Source organism: Monosiga brevicollis, genomic scaffold (genome assembly GCF_000002865.3).
Source record: "Monosiga brevicollis MX1 MONBRscaffold_5 genomic scaffold, whole genome shotgun sequence".
NCBI lineage: Eukaryota > Choanoflagellata > Craspedida > Salpingoecidae > Monosiga > Monosiga brevicollis.
Genome location: NW_001865042.1, coordinates 538156 through 559808, shown reverse-complemented (window position 1 = coordinate 559808; position 21653 = coordinate 538156). Strand labels below are relative to the sequence as shown.

Here is a 21653-nt window from a genome sequence, read left to right as displayed (position 1 = left end):
CTCTCTCTTTCTCTCTCTCTCTCTCTCTCTCTCTCTCTCTCTCTCTCTCTCTCTCTCACTCTCTCTCTCTCGGTGGCAGTTTCCGTCTTTGTGCGCGCTGCTGTCGGCTTGATCTACGTGCCCTGATCTGCCTTTTTACTGGTTCCGGGTTGATCCGTGTGTGGTGAGGCTTACACGTTGCTGCGTCTCCTATTGCCTGGATTCTTGCGGTCTGTTTGGTTGGACTCGATCCCACAGCTTTTGAATTATCGACAGCACCATGGCTCGTCCCTATGATCTCGTCGTCTTTGGCGCATCGGGCTTTACCGGCCAATACGTCGTCAAGTTTTTGCATACGGATGATGCCTGCCAAAGCCTGCGCGTGGCTATTGCTGGTACGCCTGGGGACTGTCCTCGTTGCCACTCTGCCGCTGTGCCCAGCTTTGGCGACTCGTCATGGCGATCCGCCCTCACCTTTCGCATCGCTTGTCACGTGCCAGGGCGCAGCCAGTCCAAGGTGCAGGCCGTCAACGAGCGTTTTGGCGCCAACTTTGATGTTTTGGTCGGCGATGTCAACGATGCCGCCTCGCTCGAGGCCATCAGTAGCCAGGCCACCATCTTGCTGAACTGTGTGGGCCCTTACCGCTTCTTCGGCGAGCAAGTTGTCAAGGTTTGTGCTCGTCGCCTTTGCCCTGTGAACCCTCCTCTTTTGGCCCAGCTTTGTTTCTGATCGTAACCCCTCCTCCATTGGAAACGAAACCATCCATTTGCACAGGCTTGCGTCAACACTGGCACCAACTACTTGGACATCTCTGGTGAACCCGAATTTATCGAGCGCATCGAGGTGGAGTACAATGAGCAAGCCAAGGCCAAGGGCATCACCATCATCAGTGCCTGCGGCTTTGACTCCATCCCCGCAGATCTGGGCACGCTCTTCACCGTATCCCAGTTTCCGGAAGGCTCTCGTCCTGCCTCAGTCGAGTCCTACCTCCAACTCCACGCTGGCGAGAAGGGCTGCGCCGTGCATTATGCCACCTACGAGAGCGCTGTCCACGGCTTTGGCAGTGCCGAAGAGCTCCGCGCCCTGCGCAAGCGCATGCCAAAGGTCAACGTGCCTGTCGTGGGCCCTCGCGGCCCCAAATCAAGCTTGCCCCGCTTTGATCAGCGCGTAAACGCCTACGCCCTGCCCTTCCCGGGCTCGGATGCCTCAATCGTCCGTCGCTCTCAGCGCTATCTCGCCCAAACTGGTGTGGCCCCCCAATTGGTAGTTTAGTTTTAGATTTGCTGCCCTGGGACTGGCACATGAAATTGCTCAATCTCCTTTTTGATTCTGGTGTCTGACAGAGTCACCCGTGTCGCCCGTTCAGTACTCGGCCTTTTTCACCATCTCCCAGCTCTTGTGGACCAGCATCTTTGTGGTGGGTCAGAGCCATCTTTGCGCTGCACCTTGCCGGGCCCGGGTTGTGTCTTCTGCCTGCCGTCCCCAATGCTCACGGTTCTCCTTGTCTTTGGAGGCAAAACGTAGGCTTGTGGCACCGTGTTTGGCCTTCTTGCCAGCTTTGAGTGGGGTCGCTCCTTTTTGTTGAAGTACCCAAAAGTCTTTTCCATGGGCGTGTACGTAACTCGGAGCAAAGGAAGGGCCTTTGCCTTCCCTCTGAGCGCCCCGATGAACGGATCATTCAACTCCTTTCTCCTTCAAGTTACCCCTTCATCTTAAAACGCTCATGGTCTATCTACTCGGCTTATGCAATTTAGCTTTTCTCACGAAGGCCCAACGGAAGAGCAGATGGCGGAGACTGCGTTCAGCATGACCTTTTTCGCCCAGGGCTATTCATCGCCTGATCTGGCTCAGGGCAAGAATAAGCCCGATGTCCACGTACGTCTGACCTATCGATGTTTGCTCAATGCACCACTCGTTGGCAACCTGGTGTTACGTCTTGGCTTGATTAGCTGCAGTCTCCATTTCTAACCTTTCCAACATGTCAATTTCAACAGGTGAGCGCGATTGTGTCTGGACCCGAGCCTGGCTATGTCACCACACCCATCTGCATTGTGACGTCGGCCCTGACGCGTAAGTTATGGATACCCTTGCTTCAATGCCAGTAACTTTGACAATGGTCATGCGCTCCGAGGCCATTTCGGCTCGTCCGACATCTGATCTGAAGCGCCTCCCCGCCTGCTTCGCATGCTGATATCCAGTTCTTCAGAACAAGGATCAGGTCCCAACTGGTGTCCTTACCACGGCTTCCGCATTCCGCAATACCGACATCATCTCTCGCCTTGATGTAAGTTTTTGCTGTCTAGATTGTTTGCAATATGCATACGCAGGTTGCACTTGGGCACGTGTCTGCTCAACCTTTTCTCATGCGAGTCTTCCACTGGCACGTCGCGTTTTGCTGGGTTGATTCCACCACGCAGAAAGCCGGCGTTCAATTCCGTCTTCAGGGCCCTGGTGCCTCAGTGTAAACGCAGCGCAAAGATTGTGCTCTTGAGATTTCGTTTTTTTTTTTTCATTCTTTCTCGACTTGATGGTTTTGAGTGGAGCCACAGCAGCGACACTGGTGTCAGCAACGTCCTAGACTGTGGCTTGATTGTTCCTCCATCGGTCGCTCTCGTCACAGTGCTGCTGCAGCTCAGCGATCGCAAGAAGAATAGCATAGAACGAATAGCATAGAACGTGTTGATGGATTCGCGTGACAAAAAAAAAAAAAAAAAAAGCATTTCAACACCACAATTTCATGCGTAATTGGCATTGAACACTTTGGTTTTGAGGGGGGACAGCACACCCGAGCATGGCGGCACAATCTCTCCCCAGTTGTTGATTCTTGTTGGTAGTCTTGTCGCCATTCTTGAATGTACACCGGCCATGTGCATGGAGTTGCTTTGATGGCGGTCTTAGTTGGGCTGCTGCTGTACACACTTGCCTTTGAGGGTCGAACGTTCTTTGGGCACTTGGGATTTGCTGGTGGCCCACGCCATGCCGATGCTGGCTTACTTGCGACGAGGCACCCGCCGGTGTTGCTGCGGCCTCGTGCTTCCTGGACTTGGGATTCTACTGACACTCTTGGCATACTTGTTCCTGCAGCTGGGAATCACGTACTATGAATCTGGTGAGTTGGCCGAAAACTGAGCGAGGAGTCACAATTTCCGTCAGCAATACCCTCGTCTCTCGCTTTTGCTGGCTGATCCGGGGGCGTGCGGTATAGATCTGGAAATTCGCGCCGAGCTGGGTGCTGAGCCTTGCTCTGCAGCATCGCAGTGGATGAAACGCGTTCACGCTACAAATGCCAGGTGCGCACCGCAATCATCTTGGTGGTGTTGGCGTTCCCTTGAGACGGGGCACCTCTTCCTTCGCTCGTCGTCTCACCTTGCCTGATGACGGCCTTGTTTGTGATTGGTGTAGCGCTTTTCGAGCCGTCGGGTCTTTCATGACTGGCTCCATCGTGATGGATACGGGTGATGAGCTACCAGACGTGAGTCCGTCAATCGAGGGATCAGTGGCTGTGCCCTGTTGGATTCATCAAACCTACAAAGACTACGGCTCCATCCCAAACCGCTGGCGCAAGAGTGCGCAGTCGTGGCAGCGCTTGCACAACCACTCAGCCTGTCGCTACGTTTTCTGGAGTGATACCCGTCTGCACCGACTCGTGGCCACGCATTATCCATCACTGTTAGCCACCTTTGAAGGGTATCCACGCGTGATCCAGCGCGTCGATGCCGCTCGTTATATGATTCTGCATCGTTATGGTGGCATTTACGTGGATCTTGACATCGTGGCTACGGCACGTCACGACCCTCTCCTGGAACGAGCTCGTGGTCGCATGCTCTTCAACCAGGGCATGACGGCGGGCGTCTCCAATGACATGATGCTGGCACCACCCGGACACCCATTTTTGGCCTTTCTGTTGGAACGCCTTAGGCCCCACGCTCGGGATTATCTTGTTCCGTACCTTACAACGCTTCTCTCGGCGGGATCTCTATTCTGCACGGCCAGCCTGGCCGCCTACAAACAAGCTTGTCATCACGCCCACCCTCTGTCATCCGGTATCGACGGCGCGTGCGCCTGGTCCGAACACTGGCCCATCGAGTACAGTCGACGCCTGACTACTGTTCAGCTAGCCCAGGAGGCCGATGCGGCGTCAGTGCTTTCGCCACCCGCGGGAGATCCAACCCCGACACCGCGAACCATGTCGACAGCCCATCGAGAACTCGTGAAGCGATTCCCCTTCATGGCCAAAGCCAAGGCTCGAGCCGAGGCCCAGGGGCCAGCGTCTCGGCCATTACCGAATTCGGCCACCTGTGCCGGCACCGTGGCAGTGGTAGACGAGTTGGGCTTTCACATTCGTCATCTGCCCGGTAACTCGTGGCATGCGTGGGACGCTCAGCTCATCTTACATGTCAACACTTATATTGAGAATCCGGCGGCACTAGGGAAATTGGTGCCCCTCCAAAAGAGCCTGGGTGGGGTCGCAGCCATCTGCCTGTGCCTCTTAACGGGGCTCATATGCCTTGTGGCTCTGGGATCGTTGCCGCTGCCTCGCTGGCCCCGAACCCGAACTTGCAGCTATCGCAAAACCCCCATCAAGCAAGCCTGACAAAACCCAATGAATGTCTTGTGACTGAATCTTCCCGCCAAAATTTAAATATGAGTATTTCCTTGTGAACAAAAACCGCAACGACAACGTCTCATTCCCATCAATGATTGTCGGCAGAGGGCGTGACTTGCTCATTCAACCAAAAACATGGCGGGGAACATGGCGGCTTGGCCTCAAGCCGCCCGAATGTATGGATGGGATCAATTTGGATCATTGCAGGCAGCTATTGAAGCGGTAGGTTCCTTCCACTTGCAACTGTGCCTTTGTGGGTGGCATGAATGGCCGTACCAGGGGTTGGCTTGTGCTCGGGTTGCGACCTTTCACGTTTCCTTGATGATGATGCTTCGTGACACGCCTTTAGGTAGCCGCCATGTTGGAAATGCCTCAAGACACATCCTTGCTGGATTCCATGCCGTCACCAAATGTCACCAGTCCTGAATTTGTTGTCACAAGTGCCATTTCCCCCAGGCCAGCTGATACCGCGGCGTCGTCACCCCGGCTTGGCCAATCACAGAGCCACCATCTTGCCTCTGCTACGATTGCCACCAGGCTCAACGGATCAGTCTCTGACGCCGAGGATGATTTGCCATTTGTGACTCGTCGCCGCCGCCCTCGATCGGGCGCGAAGCCGGCTCGTGCTGTGCTGCTCTCAGACAGCGATGGAGATGACGATGATGGCCAGGAGGGACCATTGTCGGATCAAGAGGCAATTGAGGCACAGAGCCCTGGGGCAGCATCTCCCACGCCATCCAGCGAGGGGAGTGGTGTCAGTCTGGCCGACTCGGAGCTGCGTTCGGGCGATGAGGTTTCGGATGACGATTGGGATCGTGACCTCAGTGACTTTATTGTCGATGACGACGACGGCGATGAAGATGAGAGTGAGGACGACGATGAGGAAGAAGCACAAGACTCTGATAATGTCACTGAAGATGACGCTGCGGAAGACAACGACGGAATGGGTGCGGAGGATACTGATGAGAATCTCGAAGATGGCCCAGGGTATGCTTCGCCGCCTTCAAGCGTACCATCACCGTGGAAGGGCGAGAATCTCCGAGGCATGACCCCTCGTACACCACGCCGACGCCACCGAGAAAGCGTGCAGCAAGAGCGTTCGCCACTGCGTCCATTGTGCGAGGCGCCCACGGGTCAATTTTATGAATTTGATACAGGCTCCACCTCGCGCACCCCTTGCACACCGACGACGCCAACCGTGTCCCGATCAAATGCCAAAACCAACAAGAGCAAGGTCGCTTTTCGACAGTCCCAGTCTATGTTTCGACGAAGCCGCGAGCACCTGGCTAGTCAACTCTTTCAAGAGTATAATGTTCAGGTTTTTGACCGCCAGCTTCCTCAGGACCTTGAGCTGAAATGGAGCAATCGCCTCAATACCACCGCCGGGCGAGCCGTACTGCGGTTGCAGCGGGCTACAGGTCATCGCACAGCGTCAATTGAGCTCTCCACTAAGGTGAGGCGATCCGAAGGCTTGCTTCGGCCGCCTTTAGGTGAACCAAGCTGGGCTTGAAATCAGCCATCCCGCACCCTCCTCTTTGACTCCTCGTGTGCTCACACCACCCTCGGCGCCCGCTTGCCTGGTCAACATCGCTTTTAGGTTGTAGATTCCAAGGAGAAGCTTGAAAACACCTTGTGTCACGAGTTGTGCCATGTTGCGGCCTGGCTCATCAATGGTGTTAACAAGCCTCCGCATGGCCGCGTGTTCAAGGGATGGGCTGCGCGGGCCATGCGCCGATACCGCCACCTCAATATCACGACGTGTCACAGCTATGAGATTGAATTCCGTTATCGTTATCAGTGCACGAATGCTGAGTGTGGGCATGTCTTTGGTCGTCACTCCAAGTCCATCAACGTCGATCGTCAGGTCTGCGGTCGCTGCCACAGTCGGTTAATCTTGCAGCCACAGCTCAAGGCCGATGGCACTCCCCGCAAGAAACGCGCCCCAACAGCCTTTTCCCTGTTTGTCAAAGAAAATTTTGGCGCGGTCAAACAGGCTGAGCCCGGCTTGGAGCATGCCGCCATCATGCGCACCCTGGCTGCCCAGTTCAAAGCGCAGACGCTCAACTGACGACTGCAGATGCTCAACGGGCGACGGTAGAAAGTTGTGTCAGTCTAAAATAAAATCTTATCCTTCAAATTGAAACAATGACGGTGTGAAAAATCGATAAACTATAGTTTTAAACAGTTGACGACGCGTATTTGGGAAAAAAAAAAGGGGGGGGGTTTCATTTCAACGAGCGCGAGTGAGCATCGATCGAGGTACGTCCCCTGGTCAAGTCGCTGGAAAGGCGGTTGTGGTGGCAGGGTCAAGGGCTTGACGTGTCTTGTGCGTGTCTTGTGCGTGTCTTGTGTGTGTTTTTCAATTGGGCTCGGGATTTACCTTTGGCATTTGGCTCGTTGGTGGCATCTTGGCTGATTTCTTTCGCTTGAACATCGCGTTGAGCAGCTCGTAGCTTTCGTTATCCAGGTGCCCCGGCGCCCCCGCTTTTACCCTGCAAGAAAAATTAGAAAGACTTGTTCATAGTGTTCAAGCAAGTCTTCTTCCCAAAACAAACCACATGAACGGTGCCGCGGGTACCACCAGCGCCGATGATGGTGGCAATGGTGGCGCCACCACTACCGGGTCATTGGACCCAGAGCCCGTGAATAGTGTCAAAGCCGAGGTGGCCGTTGTGCCTTCGGCTGAGGATCCTTCCCCATCGTCTCCGACTGAACCAGCTGCAGACATTGAAGCCAAGGCGGCCACAAATGGGAATGATCTTGTTGAAGAAGATGGCCCAGCAGAGCCGTTGGTGCGCGAGGTGTTGGTCGACCCAACCCCAGACTCGGAGCCTCCGGCATCTATGCCCATGATGGATATGCGTGAATACATGGTTCGTTAACATCTATCTTTCCAGTCTCTCCTGGTGCATGCGTGTTTGATTGTGTCGTCTGCTCAATAAATTGCCTCTCAACGCGTGCTTCTGACTGCCTCCCTTGGTTCTAGCTCAAAACCATCCAAGAGCGCATCACCATTTCTCTGGGCGATGCCAAGTGGGGTGAGGAGGGTCATTTTCACGCGGTGTATGAGTTCTTTACCCAGCGACAAGTTCCTGCTCTCATCATTTTCGTCGAGGACGGCGTGCTGCAAGTGACCCACCAAGTCCCAACAGAGCTTGTGGGTAGTATCAACTACTTCCTGCGGACCAATGACACCTACCTGTACCCCTGGCTCGATTTTGACGCGAACGTCCGTTGCGGCGCTCTGCATGGTGACTACTTGGCCAGTCTCTTGCGGGTCATGAGTGACATTTATGCACCACTCCTTACCACCGGTGGCTCCTGGCCCGATTCTGTGCGCAATGAATTTTCTGCTGGCCTCAACCGCTTCATGTCTGCGCTCACCGAAGCCAGCAATCGCTCTGCCGGAAAAACCGTGCTCTACATCCCCAATGAAGAGCTGTCTGATGCTGCCATCCAAGACCGAGACCTCCTTCAGCGTCTTGATTCAACCGTCATTCAATGGACTCGCCTCCTGCGACAGGTGCTCAGCAGCACGAGCGTCGAGGGCGTGGCCGCCATCGACATGCCCCTCGACGAAATTGCCTACTGGCGCCAGCGCCAAGCAGACATGAGCGGCATTCACGCTCAACTCGATCAACCAAAAGCTCAACGTATTTTGTCTCTGCTCAAGGTCCGCTTCTTTTCGTGTCTTGCTGTCGTGCCTCACCCCCGAGGGTATGGCTCGAGCATTTGTTGTTTCCCTCATTTGTTTCTACTCTCATTTTTTTTTTTAACCGTCCCTCATTTGCGCGATCATTACACGCCTTCTAGGCTGCCAACTCTTCCTACGTCTCCCAATTTGAGTCCTGGGCCTCTAAGATTGCTGAGGGCATGAGCGTGGTAAGTCTTCCCTGCCCGCGCCCGTTACCTCGGTGATCTGGGCAATGTGTGATCGATTATATGCAATTACCATCAACGTGTCGTCCCTTGCTGTTCATCCCCTGATCCTGTTCCCCCAATGACGTAGTCGGAAAGCAATTTCAAGTTTCTCTCCGTGCTGGCTGATCCTTGCACTCGTCTCAACACGCTGGGTCTCAATGCGATCCCGGAGCGCCTGCCTGAGTTGGTCGACCTCGTGCGCATGATCTGGCTGCACTCTCAGCATTACAACTCGCGCGAGCAAATCACCAGTCTCTTCCAGAAGCTGAGCAACGCCATCATTTCGCGCTGTTGTGAATGCATTGCTGTGGACGAAATCTTTGAAGGAGATGTCGATGATTCATCTCGTGTCATCCGTGATGCCATCGCTTGTTGCGAGGCCTGGAAGGCCACATATCGGCACCGCAAGAAAATTCACCTGACCTGCTCCAATCGAGGCTGGGACGTCAATCATAGCAGCTTCTTTGCTCACATTGATGCCTTCATTCAGCGCTGCCGCGATCTCCTTGAAGTGTGCGTCAGTCAAAAGCACTTTGCTCGGCGTCAGGGCGCTGGTACTCGACCACCCCCACTTCTGGCTGGCACCCGAGGTCCGGAGCTCAGCCGCAGCCTCGAGCAGCTCGAGGCCAACTTTGCCGCGAGCCTACAACAACTGCGACAGGTTCAGGATCTCGTATTCGATGTCAAGTCCAACAAGTTTCAGCACGAGTTTGTCCAGTTCAAGGCCTCGCTGAAGGAGCTGGAAGTGCTCATGCAGGGCATCATCGGCACTGCATTTGAGACAGCCACCTCAGTGGAGCAGGGTGTCGAGCTCCTGACCATCTTTGCACCTTTGCGAGCTCGAGAGACGCTGCGCCGAGCGCTGAACCGCCACACGGACAGCGTTTTTAAGCGTTTCAACGACGAGCTCGAGCATGTCAAGCAAGTCTTCTCCAAGCAGCGCGACGCGCCTCCAGTAGGACCCACGATGCCCAAGTATGCTGGTGCTTGCATGTGGGCGCTGGCGCTGCGCACCAACATCGATCAATCTCAGCAACTGCTGACTTCGCGTCAGCTGCATGCCACGTCCGATGCGGGCCACCGCGGTGACGAGGCGACCTTTAGCAACGAAGTGCTGCATAGCCATTCATTGCTCAGCAATGCACTTGCAGACTTTGCCAACAAGACCCATGCCGCTTGGGTCGCGCAACTAGGCACCGACCTCAAGGCACTGCTGGAAATCAGTCTCATGAAGCGCCGCCCTGATCGTCGACTCGCCCTCAACTTTGATCCTTCCCTCGAGCGTCTCTTTCGCGAGATCCAGTACTTTGACAAGTTGGGCATGAGCATTCCAGCACCGGCGCGGGATATTTTCCATCGATCGGAGGAGCTGCGCTGTCTACGTGACATGACCATGCTGGTGGTGCGAGACTACAACCGCATCTACGATCTTTTGGCGGACGACGAGCAGCAGCTTTTCAGCCGACGCATTCAGCTGCTTGACAACAAGGTGCACAACGGCTTGACAAAGTTAACTTGGGACAAGGCCAAGTTCATCAAGGAGTACGTGAACACGGTGCGCGCCAATGCTGCGACCGTGCGCAAGCAAGTTGACAACTACCTCGCTTCTAAGGCCTACGTGCGCGCTTTGTGCGACACGGCCGCTCAGCGATCTCTTTTCGTCTACGATGCCAAGACCATGTACGAGCCCACGGAGTTTGCGCAACAACAGGAGCGCTACGTGGCACGCGTTCTCAGCCGACTGGGCACCATTCACCAAAAGATCGTGGCAGCCTTGCGGGCTACTTACAAGGATTTTAGTGGTGACCCCAGCGCCGTGCAATCGGCCTGGAAGCTGTACGTGGCCGGCATTGATGAGCGGCTTCAAAATGCTCTGGTGACCGTGGCGCGTCGCTCTCTCAGCGAGCTTAATCGAGCTTTGCATGGTGACGGCAAGACGCTCAATGCGCCTCTTTTCAAGGTCGGCGTCCTTTTGGATGATGCATCTTCTTCGCTCCTTCTCCAGCCGAGCTTCGATTTCACCTATCGCTTGGTCAACACCGTTGCCGATCGCATCATGGCTGGTCTCGTGGTCATCCCGCGGCTGTTGGCGGCCGTGAGCCAGCGTGAGGTCAAGGATCTGCCATCCTACGAGGCTGCTGCCCGCGCCGACCGCGATGTTCGCGTGCTCTTGGACCGTATTGCGCGGGATATGGACAAGTGCCGCCCAGAGGCCGAGGCCTTTGCGCAGGGCTGGCGTGACCGTTATTACGAAATCTGGGCTACCGATAAAGCACGCTTCATTGAGCGATACATCGAGATGCAGCCTTCCCTGGCCAAGTTTGATGGCGACATTGCCCGGTATGGGGAGGTCTCTCACAACGTGCAGAAGGAGGAGACTTTCGTTATCCTACAGTTTCTGCACCTGGACACGTCGTTGCTCAAGTTTGCTCTCTTGGACCATTGCAAGGAATGGCAGACCCGATTGAGCCAGGTTCTACATGATCAAACGGTGCAGGAGTTGGCTGATCTGCACGCCTATCTCGAGGAACAGGCCCGCTTGCTGCGCCAGCGCCCCGAGGGCCTCGATGCCGTCATTGCGTCCGTCGCCCTGTACGACGAGGCTCGTAAGCGCCGTGAGTCAACTCAACAGCGCTTTGCTCCACTCAAGGAGCGATTTGAGATTCTTCACAAGTATGATGTCAGCATAAGTGCTCAGGTGGAGCAGTCTCACCTCAACCTGGCTGCCGCCTGGACCTCGTTCAACGACGCCCTCCGCGAGGGCGCTGCTCTCATCGAGGAGGCCAAATCCGAATGCAAGTCAGGCCTCTTGGCATCCTTGGACGAGCTCGCGCGCAACGCTGCCGGGTTGCGCTCCCAGTTCCTCGAGGATGGCCCGACCTCGGGATCCCTCACACCCGAACAGGCCCTCAAGGCCATTGATACCTTCAAGGCCAAGGTGGAGACGACGCGCCAGGCGGAGCAAGCCTTGAAGAATGGCCTGCAAGTCTTTGACATCACTCAAGAGCCATTTCAGGAGATCTTGGACACGGTCAAAGATTTGGGCCACCTTGAGCAGCTCTGGCGTCTGGCGGAGGAGTGGGACAACAATTTCATCTCTTGGCGAGACACACAGTTTGCTGACATTGTTACGGACGATCTCGCGCAAACTGCGACCAGCTTCAACAAACGGCTTCTCAAAATGTTGCGTGAGGTTAAGGACAAGGACTGGGAAATGACCGCCGCCTATCGCAACAAAATCGATCAATTCCGACGCACCATGCCTCTCATTGAGGATCTGAAGAATCCAGCGCTCCGTGAGCGCCACTGGAGCCGCCTTCAAGGCCACGTCGGCGAGAACTTCAGCCATACGTCAGAAGAGTTTACCCTTGGCCGCATGATCGAGCTCGGCTTTGACCGCTTCAACGAAGAAGTGGGCGACATCTCGCGGGCTGCTAGCAAGGAACTGAGCATCGAGCAAACATTGGCCGGCATCACCGAGGTGTGGGCCACGGTTGAGCTCGAGGCAGCGGCCCACAAGGAACGTGGCCACTTCATTCTCAAGGGAACGGACGACATTTACCAGCTGCTCGAAGATGATCAGATCAAGTTGGCCACCATGAAGGCCAGTCCTTTTGTCAAGGCGTTTGAGGCAGACGTGGACCGCTGGGAGAAGACCTTGGGAACGGTTTTGGAGGTGGTGGACATGTTGCTGACCGTGCAGCGTCAGTGGATCTACTTGGAGAACATCTTCCTTGGCGAGGACATTCGGCAGCAACTGCCCGAAGAAACCAAGCAATTTGACCTCATGGATGCCCAGTTTAAGGATATTGGTGTGCACCTGCACAAGGACTGCCACGCTTGTCGCGCGACCCACCGCGACGGCTTGCTCGCACAGCTTGTCGCCATGAATGGCGTACTCGAGCAAATTCAAAAGTCACTGGATGAATATCTCGAGACCAAGCGTCAAGCCTTTCCTCGCTTCTATTTTGTATCCAATGATGACCTTCTCGAGATTCTTGGGCAGTCCAAAAATCCGCCTGCCGTGCAGCCGCACTTGCTGAAATGCTTTGACAATGTCAAGAGTCTGGAGTTGCACAATGCCGTTGGGCGCAGCCAGGTTCAAGCGCTGGGCATGACCTCTGCAGATGCAGAGTACGTGCCGTTTAAGACCGCTGTTGCCCTGGATGGGCCAGTTGAGGTCTGGCTGACCTCTGTGGAGACAGAGATGCGGCACACTCTTAAGCAGCTGCTTCAGGAATGCATGGTCGCGCATCGAAAGCAAAAGCGCGACAAGTGGCTTAAGGAATGGCCCGGCCAGCTTGTTCTCACTGTGAGTCAAATGGCTTGGACATCTGAGTGCTTCAAGGCCATCTCTGACAAGAAACACGGGGCCAAAGCTGGCCTGAAAGCTATCAAGAAGAAGCAGGTCTCACTCCTCAACAAGCTGACTGAGGCTGTGCGAGCCGTCAAGAACAAGACGCAACGCAAAAAGCTTGTGGCACTCATCACCATCGAAGTGCATTCCCGCGACGTTATCGATCGCCTCTTGAAAGTGGCGAACATCGACCAAAATGCGTTTGAGTGGCTGATGCAGCTGCGGTTTTACTGGGAAAAGCCTGAAACCGGTCCCAGCGAGGGGGAGTGCATCATCCGCCAAACCAACACCCATTTCAGCTATGGGTACGAGTATTCCGGCAACAGCGGCCGCCTGGTCATTACGCCTTTGACGGACCGCTGCTACATGACCCTGACGACGGCCTTGCACTTGAAGCGCGGTGGCTCGCCCAAGGGTCCAGCTGGTACCGGCAAGACGGAGACGGTCAAGGATCTTGGCAAGTCACTGGGTGATTACGTCATTGTCATTAACTGCTCTGACGGCATGGACTACAAGTCGCTTGGCGTCATGTTCCGCGGTCTAGCACAGACTGGCGCCTGGGGTTGTTTTGATGAGTTCAACCGCATCAACATCGAAGTGCTTTCCGTCGTGGCCCAGCAGATCCTCTCCATCCTCTCGGCTCAGATTCCGCTCTCGCCAGAGAACCCGAAGACACGCTTCACGTTCGAGGGCATGGACATCAACCTGCTTTGGTCTTGCGGCATCTTCATCACCATGAACCCTGGCTATGCCGGGCGCACCGAGTTGCCAGATAACCTCAAGTCCATGTTCCGTCCAATCTCCATGATGAAGCCAGACACGCAACTTATCGCCGAGATCATCCTCTTTGGCCAGGGTTTCAACAACACGCGCGTGCTCGCCAAGAAGGCTGACACTCTGTACAAGCTTGCAGCTCAGCAGCTGTCCAAGCAAGACCACTATGACTATGGTCTTCGCGCCATGGTCTCAACTCTGTTGTATGCTGGACGCAAGCGTGAGGCGATGCCCGAAATGCCGCATGAGGAGGTGCTGCTGCTTGCCATGAAGGACATGAACGTGGCCAAGATGACGGGCGCTGACCTGCCTCTGCTCCAACACATGATGTCCGACCTCTTCCCAGGCGTGGAGACGATGGAGGTGGAGTATGGAGCCTTCCGCGAGGCCATCAAGGCGGATCTGGTCAAGCAGGGCTATCAAGCCACCCCCTGGATGATCACCAAAGCCATTCAGCTCTTTGAGACGAAAAACTCGCGCCACTCCGTCATGATTGTCGGGCGCACTGGCTCAGGCAAGAGTGTTGCTTGGCACACGCTGCAGCGTGCAATGACGCAGTGTGCACGCGACAACGTGGAGGGCTTTGTACCTGTGCGGGAGTACCCGCTCAATCCCAAGGCGCTTTCCTTGGCTGAGCTGTATGGCGAGTTCAACATTGCCACCAACGAGTGGACGGATGGCGTGCTCTCCTCGGTGATGCGCAACGTCTGCTCCGATGAGAAGCCAGATCAGAAGTGGATTGTGTTTGATGGTCCCGTTGATACGCTGTGGATTGAGAGCATGAATTCGGTCATGGACGACAACAAGATCCTGACCCTCATCAACGGTGATCGCATTTCCATGCCGGCGCAAGTTTCGCTGCTCTTTGAGGTTGAGGATCTGGCCGTTGCGTCGCCGGCAACCGTGTCACGTTGCGGCATGGTGTACCACGACACGGCTGACCTCGGCTGGCAACCCTATGTCACTTCGTGGCTCAGTAATCCGCGCTTTGAAGCCTATCGCGGCCCGCTGCAGGCCCTTTTCGAGAAGTATGTCGAACGCCTTCTTGATTTTGTTCGCCACAAATGCGAAGAACTCGTGGAAACCTCCCTCCTGAGTCGGGTGACGTCCCTGTGCAACCTGCTCGACGCCTTTTTGGTGCCCGAGAATGGCATCGACCCCGCGGACAAGGCCCACTTTGCGCGTCTTCTGGAACAGTGGTTCCTCTTTGCTTGTGTGTGGTCCCTTTGCGCGGGCGTGAACGAGGCAGGTCGCAAGTTGGTTGACAATTTCATCCGTGAGATTGAGGGTCAATTCCCAGCCAAGGACACCGTGTACGAGTACTTTGTGGACGTGAAGAATCACACTTGGGCTCATTGGGAGAAGGAGCTTTCGGCGGGGTGGAAGTACGCCCCTGATGCAAGTTATCACTCAATTCAAGTGCCCACGGTGGACACAGTGCGCTACGAGTTTCTGCTGTCCAACTTGATTGCACATCAGCGCCCGACGTTGATGGTGGGTCCAGTTGGAACGGGCAAGACTTCGGTGGTCGAGCTTGTCATGGCCAAGCTCGATGCAGCGCAGTTTAATCGCCTAACCATCAACATGTCCTCGCAAACCAGCTCAAACAACGTGCAAGAGATCATTGAGGGCCAGGTGGAGAAGCGTACCAAGGGTGTGTTTGTGCCCCTTGGGGGCAAGCAGTTGCTCACCTTCCTGGACGACCTGAACATGCCGGCCAAGGATACTTTTGGAAGCCAGCCCCCGCTTGAATTGCTGCGCCAGCTCATGGAGTACGGGTTCATGTACGACCGGCAGAAACAGGTGTTGAAACACATCAAGGACATGCGAGTCGTGGCGGCCATGGGTCCGCCCGGGGGCGGCCGCTCTGTCATCAGCCGGCGCCTTCAGAGCCGCTTTAACGTCATCAACATGACCTTTCCCAGCCGGTCGCAGATTCAACGCATCTTTGGAACCATGATCAACCAAAAGCTACAGGATTTTGATGAGGCGTGCAAGCCGGTGGGTGACATGGTGACCAATGGCACCATTGACGTTTATGAGTACATGTCTACGCGCATGCTGCCTACGCCGGCCAAAATCCACTACCTCTTCAACTTGCGCGATATTTCCAAGGTTTTCCAGGGTCTTTTGCGCGCTCACAAGGACGTACACGACACCACCGATGCGCTGTCGCGCCTGTGGGTGCACGAGTGCTTTCGCGTCTTCTGCGATCGCCTCATCAGCTCTTCGGACGTGGCTGAATTCACCAAGCTTATTGAGGACAAGCTGCACGAGCTTTTCAACATCTCCTACTCGACCCTTTGCCCCAATCGCGTGGTGCCCGTCTTTGCGGACTTTCTGAAAGCCGAAGACAATCCCGTGTACGAGGATGTGCGCGATCCCCAAGTGCTGCGACGCGTGCTGCAGGAGCGTTTGGACGAGTACAATGAATCGGGCTTTGTTCCCATGGACCTGGTTCTGTTCCGTGATGCCATTGAACACGTGTGCCGTGTCGTCCGTGTCGTGCGGTGTGAGCGTGGCAACATGCTGCTCATTGGTGTCGGTGGGTCTGGGCGGCAGTCGCTCACGCGCCTCGCCTCGTACGTGCTCGAGTTTAAGGTGTTCCAAATTGAGGTCACGCGGCAGTACCGCATCAACGAATTTCGCGAGGACCTCAAGACGCTGTATCGACAAGCCGGTCTTGAGAACAAGCCGACAGTCTTCCTCTTTACTGACACACAAATTGTCATTGAAGACTTTTTGGAGGATATCAACAACATTTTGAGTTCCGGCGAGGTTCCCAACTTGTTTGCACCGGATGAGTTGGAGGAAATTCGCAATGAGCTGGCACCGCTGGCGCGCAAGCAAGGTCTTGACGAGTCGCCGGTGGGCCTGTACAAGTATTTCATCAGCCGTGTTCGCAACAACCTGCGCGTTGTCCTGTGCATGAGCCCCGTCGGCGAGGCTTTCCGCAACCGCCTGCGCATGTACCCCGGCCTTGTCAACTGTACCACCATCGACTACTTTCATGCATGGCCCGAAGATGCCCTACTCGCCGTGGCACACCGATACATGCACGATGTGGACTTTGGCACTGGGGAGGACGGCGAGGCCGTCCGCAAGGCCGTCTCATCCACCTTTGCCGTTATTCAGCAGTCGGTCCTGAGCTCTTCGGCCCAGATGCTGGAGGAACTCAAGCGACACAACTATGTGACACCAACCAACTACCTCGAGCTCGTCATGGGCTACAAGCAGCTCCTGGCGGAGAAGCGCCGCGAGCTGGGCGATGCTGCCGACAAGCTTGCCAATGGCTTGGGCAAGATTGACGAGACAAGTGCCAAGGTAGAGCAAATGTCCATCGAGCTGGTTGAGACGAAGAAGCAAGTGGCCGAGTTTCAGCGCGAGTGTGAGGAGTACCTCGTCATCATTGTACAGCAGAAGCGCGAGGCCGACGATCAGCAGATGGCCGTGTCCCAGCGCAGCGAGAAGATTAGCGTGGAGGCCAAACAGTGTCAGAAGTTGGCTTCGGATGCGCAGGCCGACCTTGACGAGGCCCTGCCGGCTCTGGAGAGCGCTATGGAGGCACTCAACTCGCTTAATAAGGGCGACATCACGGAGATCAAGTCGTACAGCAAGCCGCCCGATCTCGTGGCCATGGTCATGGAGGCTGTCATGGTTTTGCGCAAATCCAAGCCAGACTGGGCGGAAGCCAAGCGTCAACTGGGTGACACCAATTTTATCAACCAACTGATTGAGTTTGACAAGGACAACATGTCTGAGAAGACGCTGAAAAAGGTACGCACCTACGTTGTGCGCCCAGAGTTTGATCCAGATGTGGTGGGTCGCGTTTCGAATGCGGCACGCTCGCTCTGCATGTGGGTTCGGGCCATGGATGTATATGGCCGCATCTTCAAGGTCGTGGAACCCAAGCGCCAGGCCTTGCAAGCGGCGCAAACGGCCCTCAAGGCCAAGGAAGACTCGTTGGCAGAGGCCGAGGCCAAGCTGCGCGAGGTGACGGAGAAGGTGGCCAAGCTGCAGTCTGATTACGAGAGCAAGCTTCAGACCAAGGAAGAGCTGCGCATCAAGAGTGAACAGACAGAGATCAAGCTTGAGCGTGCCGCCAAACTGGTGTCGGGCTTGGCCGGCGAGCGCTCGCGCTGGGAGCAGAGCGTTGGCGAGCTGCGACGCGGCATCAAATTCTTGGTGGGTGATTGCCTCATGTGTGCTGGCTTTCTCTCATACCTGGGTCCCTTTATCAGCGAGTACCGTGCTCGCATTGTCGAGCAGTGGCGGCGCCACATTCGGGACAACAACATCCCTTCCGATCCCGATTTCAGCATGACAACTCTGTTGGCGAAGGCAACAGACGTGCGCTTCTGGAACATTCAAGGCCTGCCGTCCGACCAATTCAGCACGGAGAACGGTGTGATTGTGACACGCGGCCGGCGCTGGCCACTGATGATTGACCCTCAGGGACAGGCCATCAAATGGATCAAAAACATGGAGCGCGACCGCAAGCTGCAGGTGGTGGACATGCAACAACCTGACTACATTCGCACGCTCGAAAACGCCATCCAGTTTGGTACGCCGGTGCTGATGCAGAATGTGGGCGAGGAGCTGGACCCATCCTTGGCCCCCGTGCTGAACAAAGCCTTTACCAAGGTGGGCGGGCGCTTGATGCTCAAGCTCGGGGATAAGGAGATTGAGTACAATCCAGACTTTCGCTTCTACTTGACGACCAAGATGAGCAACCCTCACTACACTCCCGAGATCTCGACCAAGACCACGATCGTCAACTTTGCGGTCGTCCAACAGGGCTTGGAGGCGCAGCTGCTCGGCATTGTCGTGTCCAAGGAGCGCCCGGAGCTGGAAAAGCAAAAGAATGAGCTCGTTCTGAACATTGCCGCGGGCAAGAAGAAGCTGGTGGACTTGGAAGATAAGATCCTGCAGCTTCTGAGCTCGGCCAAGGGCTCGCTTCTGGACGACGAGGAGCTGGTCAACACGCTGAACACCTCCAAGGTCACCTCGGTGGAGGTGTCGGAGCAACTTGTGGTGGCGGAAGCAACGGAGAAAGAGATTGATGCGGCACGTGAGGGTTACCGTCCGTCCGCGTCACGAGCGTCGGTGCTCTTCTTTGTGCTTGATGATGTGTCCAAGATTGACCCTATGTACCAATTTTCGCTCGATGCTTACATCAATCTGTACACGCTCAGCATCGACAACAGCGCCAAGGCGCCAGCGCTCGACCAGCGCATCGAGAGCATCAACGAGTATCACAACTATGCGGTGTACCGTTACACCTGCCGAGGTCTGTTTGAGAAGCACAAACTACTCTTTGCGCTGCACATGAATGCCAAGATCTTGGAGAGCCAGAACAAGATTGCCTTGGGCGAGTACAACTTCTTTCTACGCGGCGGTCAGGTGCTCGATCGCGACGCGCAGGTGCCCAACCCCGCGCCCGGCTGGATTACTTCAGAGGCTTGGGACAACGTGACGGAAATGGAGCGGCTGCTACCCAAGTTTGCAGGACTGACGGCTTCGTTTGAGCAGCAGCTGCGCGACTGGCAGGCGTGGTATGTGCATCCCGAACCGGAGACGGCGCCACTGCCAGGGGAATGGCAGGCCACCTGCAATGAGCTGCAGCGCATGTGCATTGTGCGGGCGCTGCGCCCGGACCGCGTGGCAATTGTTGCCATCCAGTACATTGTCAACAACCTGGGCCAGCGCTTCGTGGAGCCACCACCACTTGACATGAACGCCGTGTTGGCGGATTCCAATGCCATGACGCCACTCATCTTTGTTCTATCTGTGGGCGTGGATCCGACGAAGCAGCTGCTGGATCTTGCTGAACGCTCCGGTATGAGCGACCGCTTTCACAGCCTGTCTCTCGGTCAAGGGCAGGCACCAATTGCGGAGCGCCTCATTGCCGAGGGTGCTTCGCGTGGTGACTGGGTGTTCCTGGCGAATTGTCACCTCTCCTTGAGCTGGATGCCCTCCCTGAGTAAGCTGGTGGAGCTGCTGGAGTCACAGCAGCCGCACCCCGACTTTCGGCTGTGGCTCAGCTCCAAGCCGGACCCGCGCTTCCCGATTTCGATTTTGCAGGCGGGTATCAAGATGACAACGGAACCACCAAATGGTATCAAGGCGAACATGAAGCGGCTGTACAACACCATCAGCGAGGAGCAGTTTGAGCGCTGCAACGCTTCGTCCAAGTACAAGAAACTGATGTTTTCCCTGACCTTTTTCCACAGCATCTTGCTCGAGCGTCGCAAGTTCCAAATGCTGGGCTGGAACGTGCAATACCCCTTCAACGACTCGGACTTTGAGGTTTCGGAGAACCTGCTGGCGCTCTTCCTGGACGAGTATGAGGAGACACCGTGGGAGTCACTCAAGTACCTGATTGCGGGCATCAACTACGGTGGCCACGTGACAGATGACTGGGATCGACGCCTCTTGCTGACCTACATTAACGAGCTGTTCAGTGATCAGGTGTTGCAGGTGGAGGCGTGCCCGGTGTCGGCCAGCCCGCTCTACTTTGTGCCTCCAGATGGCCCATTGCAGTCATACAAGGATTACATCAACACGCTGCCAGGCGTGGACCCCCCCACCGCTTTTGGGCAAAATGCCAACGCGGATATCTCAAGCATGATCCGGGAAGCCCGCACGTTGCTGGGCACGCTGGTGTCCATGCAGCCAGCCGTCAGCGCCAAAGAGGGTGGTAGTCGGGAGGACAAGGTTTTGGAGCTGGCGCGGGACATGCTGGCGCGGCTACCCAAGACCATCGATTACGAGGCGACGGCCAAGCTCTTGGCGGCTGATCCGCGTCCGTTGAACATTGTGTTGCTGCAGGAGATCCAGCGATACAACCGATTGCTGGAGGCGATGCGCGTCAACCTGGTCGACCTCGATCACGGTATCCAGGGACTGGTGGTGATGAGTCACGAGCTGGAGCAGATTTTCGAGTGCATCTATCAGGGCGAGGTGCCGGTAGCTTGGAAAGCAACGTACCCGTCCCAAAAGCCGTTGGCCTCGTGGATGCGCGACTTGGTGGAGCGGATTGAATTTCTGACGCAGTGGGCAGTCACGGGTCGCCAGCCCCTTATCTTCTGGATGTCGGCCTTTAGCTTCCCGACGGGCTTTCTCACGGCTGTGCTGCAGCAAGCGGCGCGCTCCAACGGCGTGTCAATCGACACGCTCTCATGGGAGTTTTCGGTCATGACCGTCGATGACGTCAACATTGTGGAGGAGCCGAGGGACGGTGTCTACGTGCGTGGACTCTTCCTCGAGGGTGCGGGGTGGGATAAGCGCAATGCTTGCCTTGTGGAGGCGGAGGCCATGCAGCTGGTCAGCAGCATGCCCACGATCCACTTCAAACCCGTTGAGAACAAGAAGGTCGCCAAGAAAGGCAGCTATGCTTGTCCCTGCTATTACTATCCCAACCGCACGGGCGAAGGCGGTGCGTCTGCATGGTCCTTTGTCATTTCGGTGGACCTCAAGACCGGTGATCTGCCCCCTGAACACTGGGTCAAGCGTGGCACCGCACTGCTGATGAGCTTGGACAGTTAGTTGTGCTTCTTCCGCGTCGGCCCTATGACGCTTTGAGTATGGCTGTGCGTTTCTGCTCTTTCTATGGAATTAGCAAGTTGCTGTTTGTTGGACGTGTGTCGTGCCTGTGAATATAAAAATATCATGATAATTGACCTATGGTCTTCAAAGTTCTTGCGAGTCAGTCCGTCACATTCTTCACCACACACACACACACACAAACTCGGCAGAAGGCCAATCCAGCTGACCTGCAACGTGCATGCAGCAGCGGAAGATGCGCCACTCAATGCACACAAACAGCTAGCTCGCTCGACACGAAAACAGAGTTGTATGTGTAATGTACCAAGTCATTCTTGTGTGTGTTGAATATATACTGTACTGACTCCGAGGGGTTTTGGCGAGAGGCTGTGGGATGGTTCTCGTGCTGGGTTGAATCTGTTGCGACCTCACGGCTTTGCTTTTTCGCGATGAAAAAAAAAGGGGATTTC

At 55.7% G+C, this 21653-nt stretch overlaps 4 protein-coding genes across 4 annotated transcripts; all 4 read left to right on the top strand.

The window, feature by feature from the left end:
• Positions 1-145: 145 nt before the first annotated feature.
• On the top strand, positions 146-2085 carry MONBRDRAFT_18216 (uncharacterized protein; the record flags this gene model as incomplete). Its single annotated transcript, XM_001744245.1, has 7 exons — positions 146-374; positions 480-649; positions 755-1226; positions 1324-1397; positions 1505-1593; positions 1735-1855; positions 1975-2085. Exons 1-7 carry the CDS (start codon positions 260-262, stop codon positions 2083-2085), a joined length of 1152 nt encoding a protein of 383 aa, XP_001744297.1. The 5' UTR covers positions 146-259.
• Positions 2086-3482: 1397 nt separating this feature from the next.
• Positions 3483-3986, top strand: MONBRDRAFT_2363 (uncharacterized protein; the record flags this gene model as incomplete). Its single annotated transcript, XM_001744244.1, has 1 exon — positions 3483-3986. A coding segment is annotated over one exon (504 nt), but the record flags the coding sequence as incomplete, so codon positions are not given.
• Positions 3987-4721: 735 nt separating this feature from the next.
• On the top strand, positions 4722-6654 carry MONBRDRAFT_23840 (uncharacterized protein; the record flags this gene model as incomplete). The annotated part of the gene is made up of 3 exons (XM_001744243.1): positions 4722-4808; positions 5089-6039; positions 6184-6654. 3 exons carry the CDS (start codon positions 4722-4724, stop codon positions 6652-6654), a joined length of 1509 nt encoding a protein of 502 aa, XP_001744295.1.
• A 951-nt stretch (positions 6655-7605) lies between these two features.
• Positions 7606-21332, top strand: MONBRDRAFT_20211 (uncharacterized protein). Its single transcript, XM_001744242.1, has 4 exons — positions 7606-8259; positions 8400-8468; positions 8596-8814; positions 9037-21332. The coding sequence occupies exons 1-4, from the start codon at positions 7867-7869 to the stop codon at positions 21184-21186; spliced, it is 12831 nt and encodes a 4276-aa protein (XP_001744294.1). The 5' UTR covers positions 7606-7866; the 3' UTR covers positions 21187-21332.
• The last annotated feature ends 321 nt before the right edge of the window (positions 21333-21653 follow it).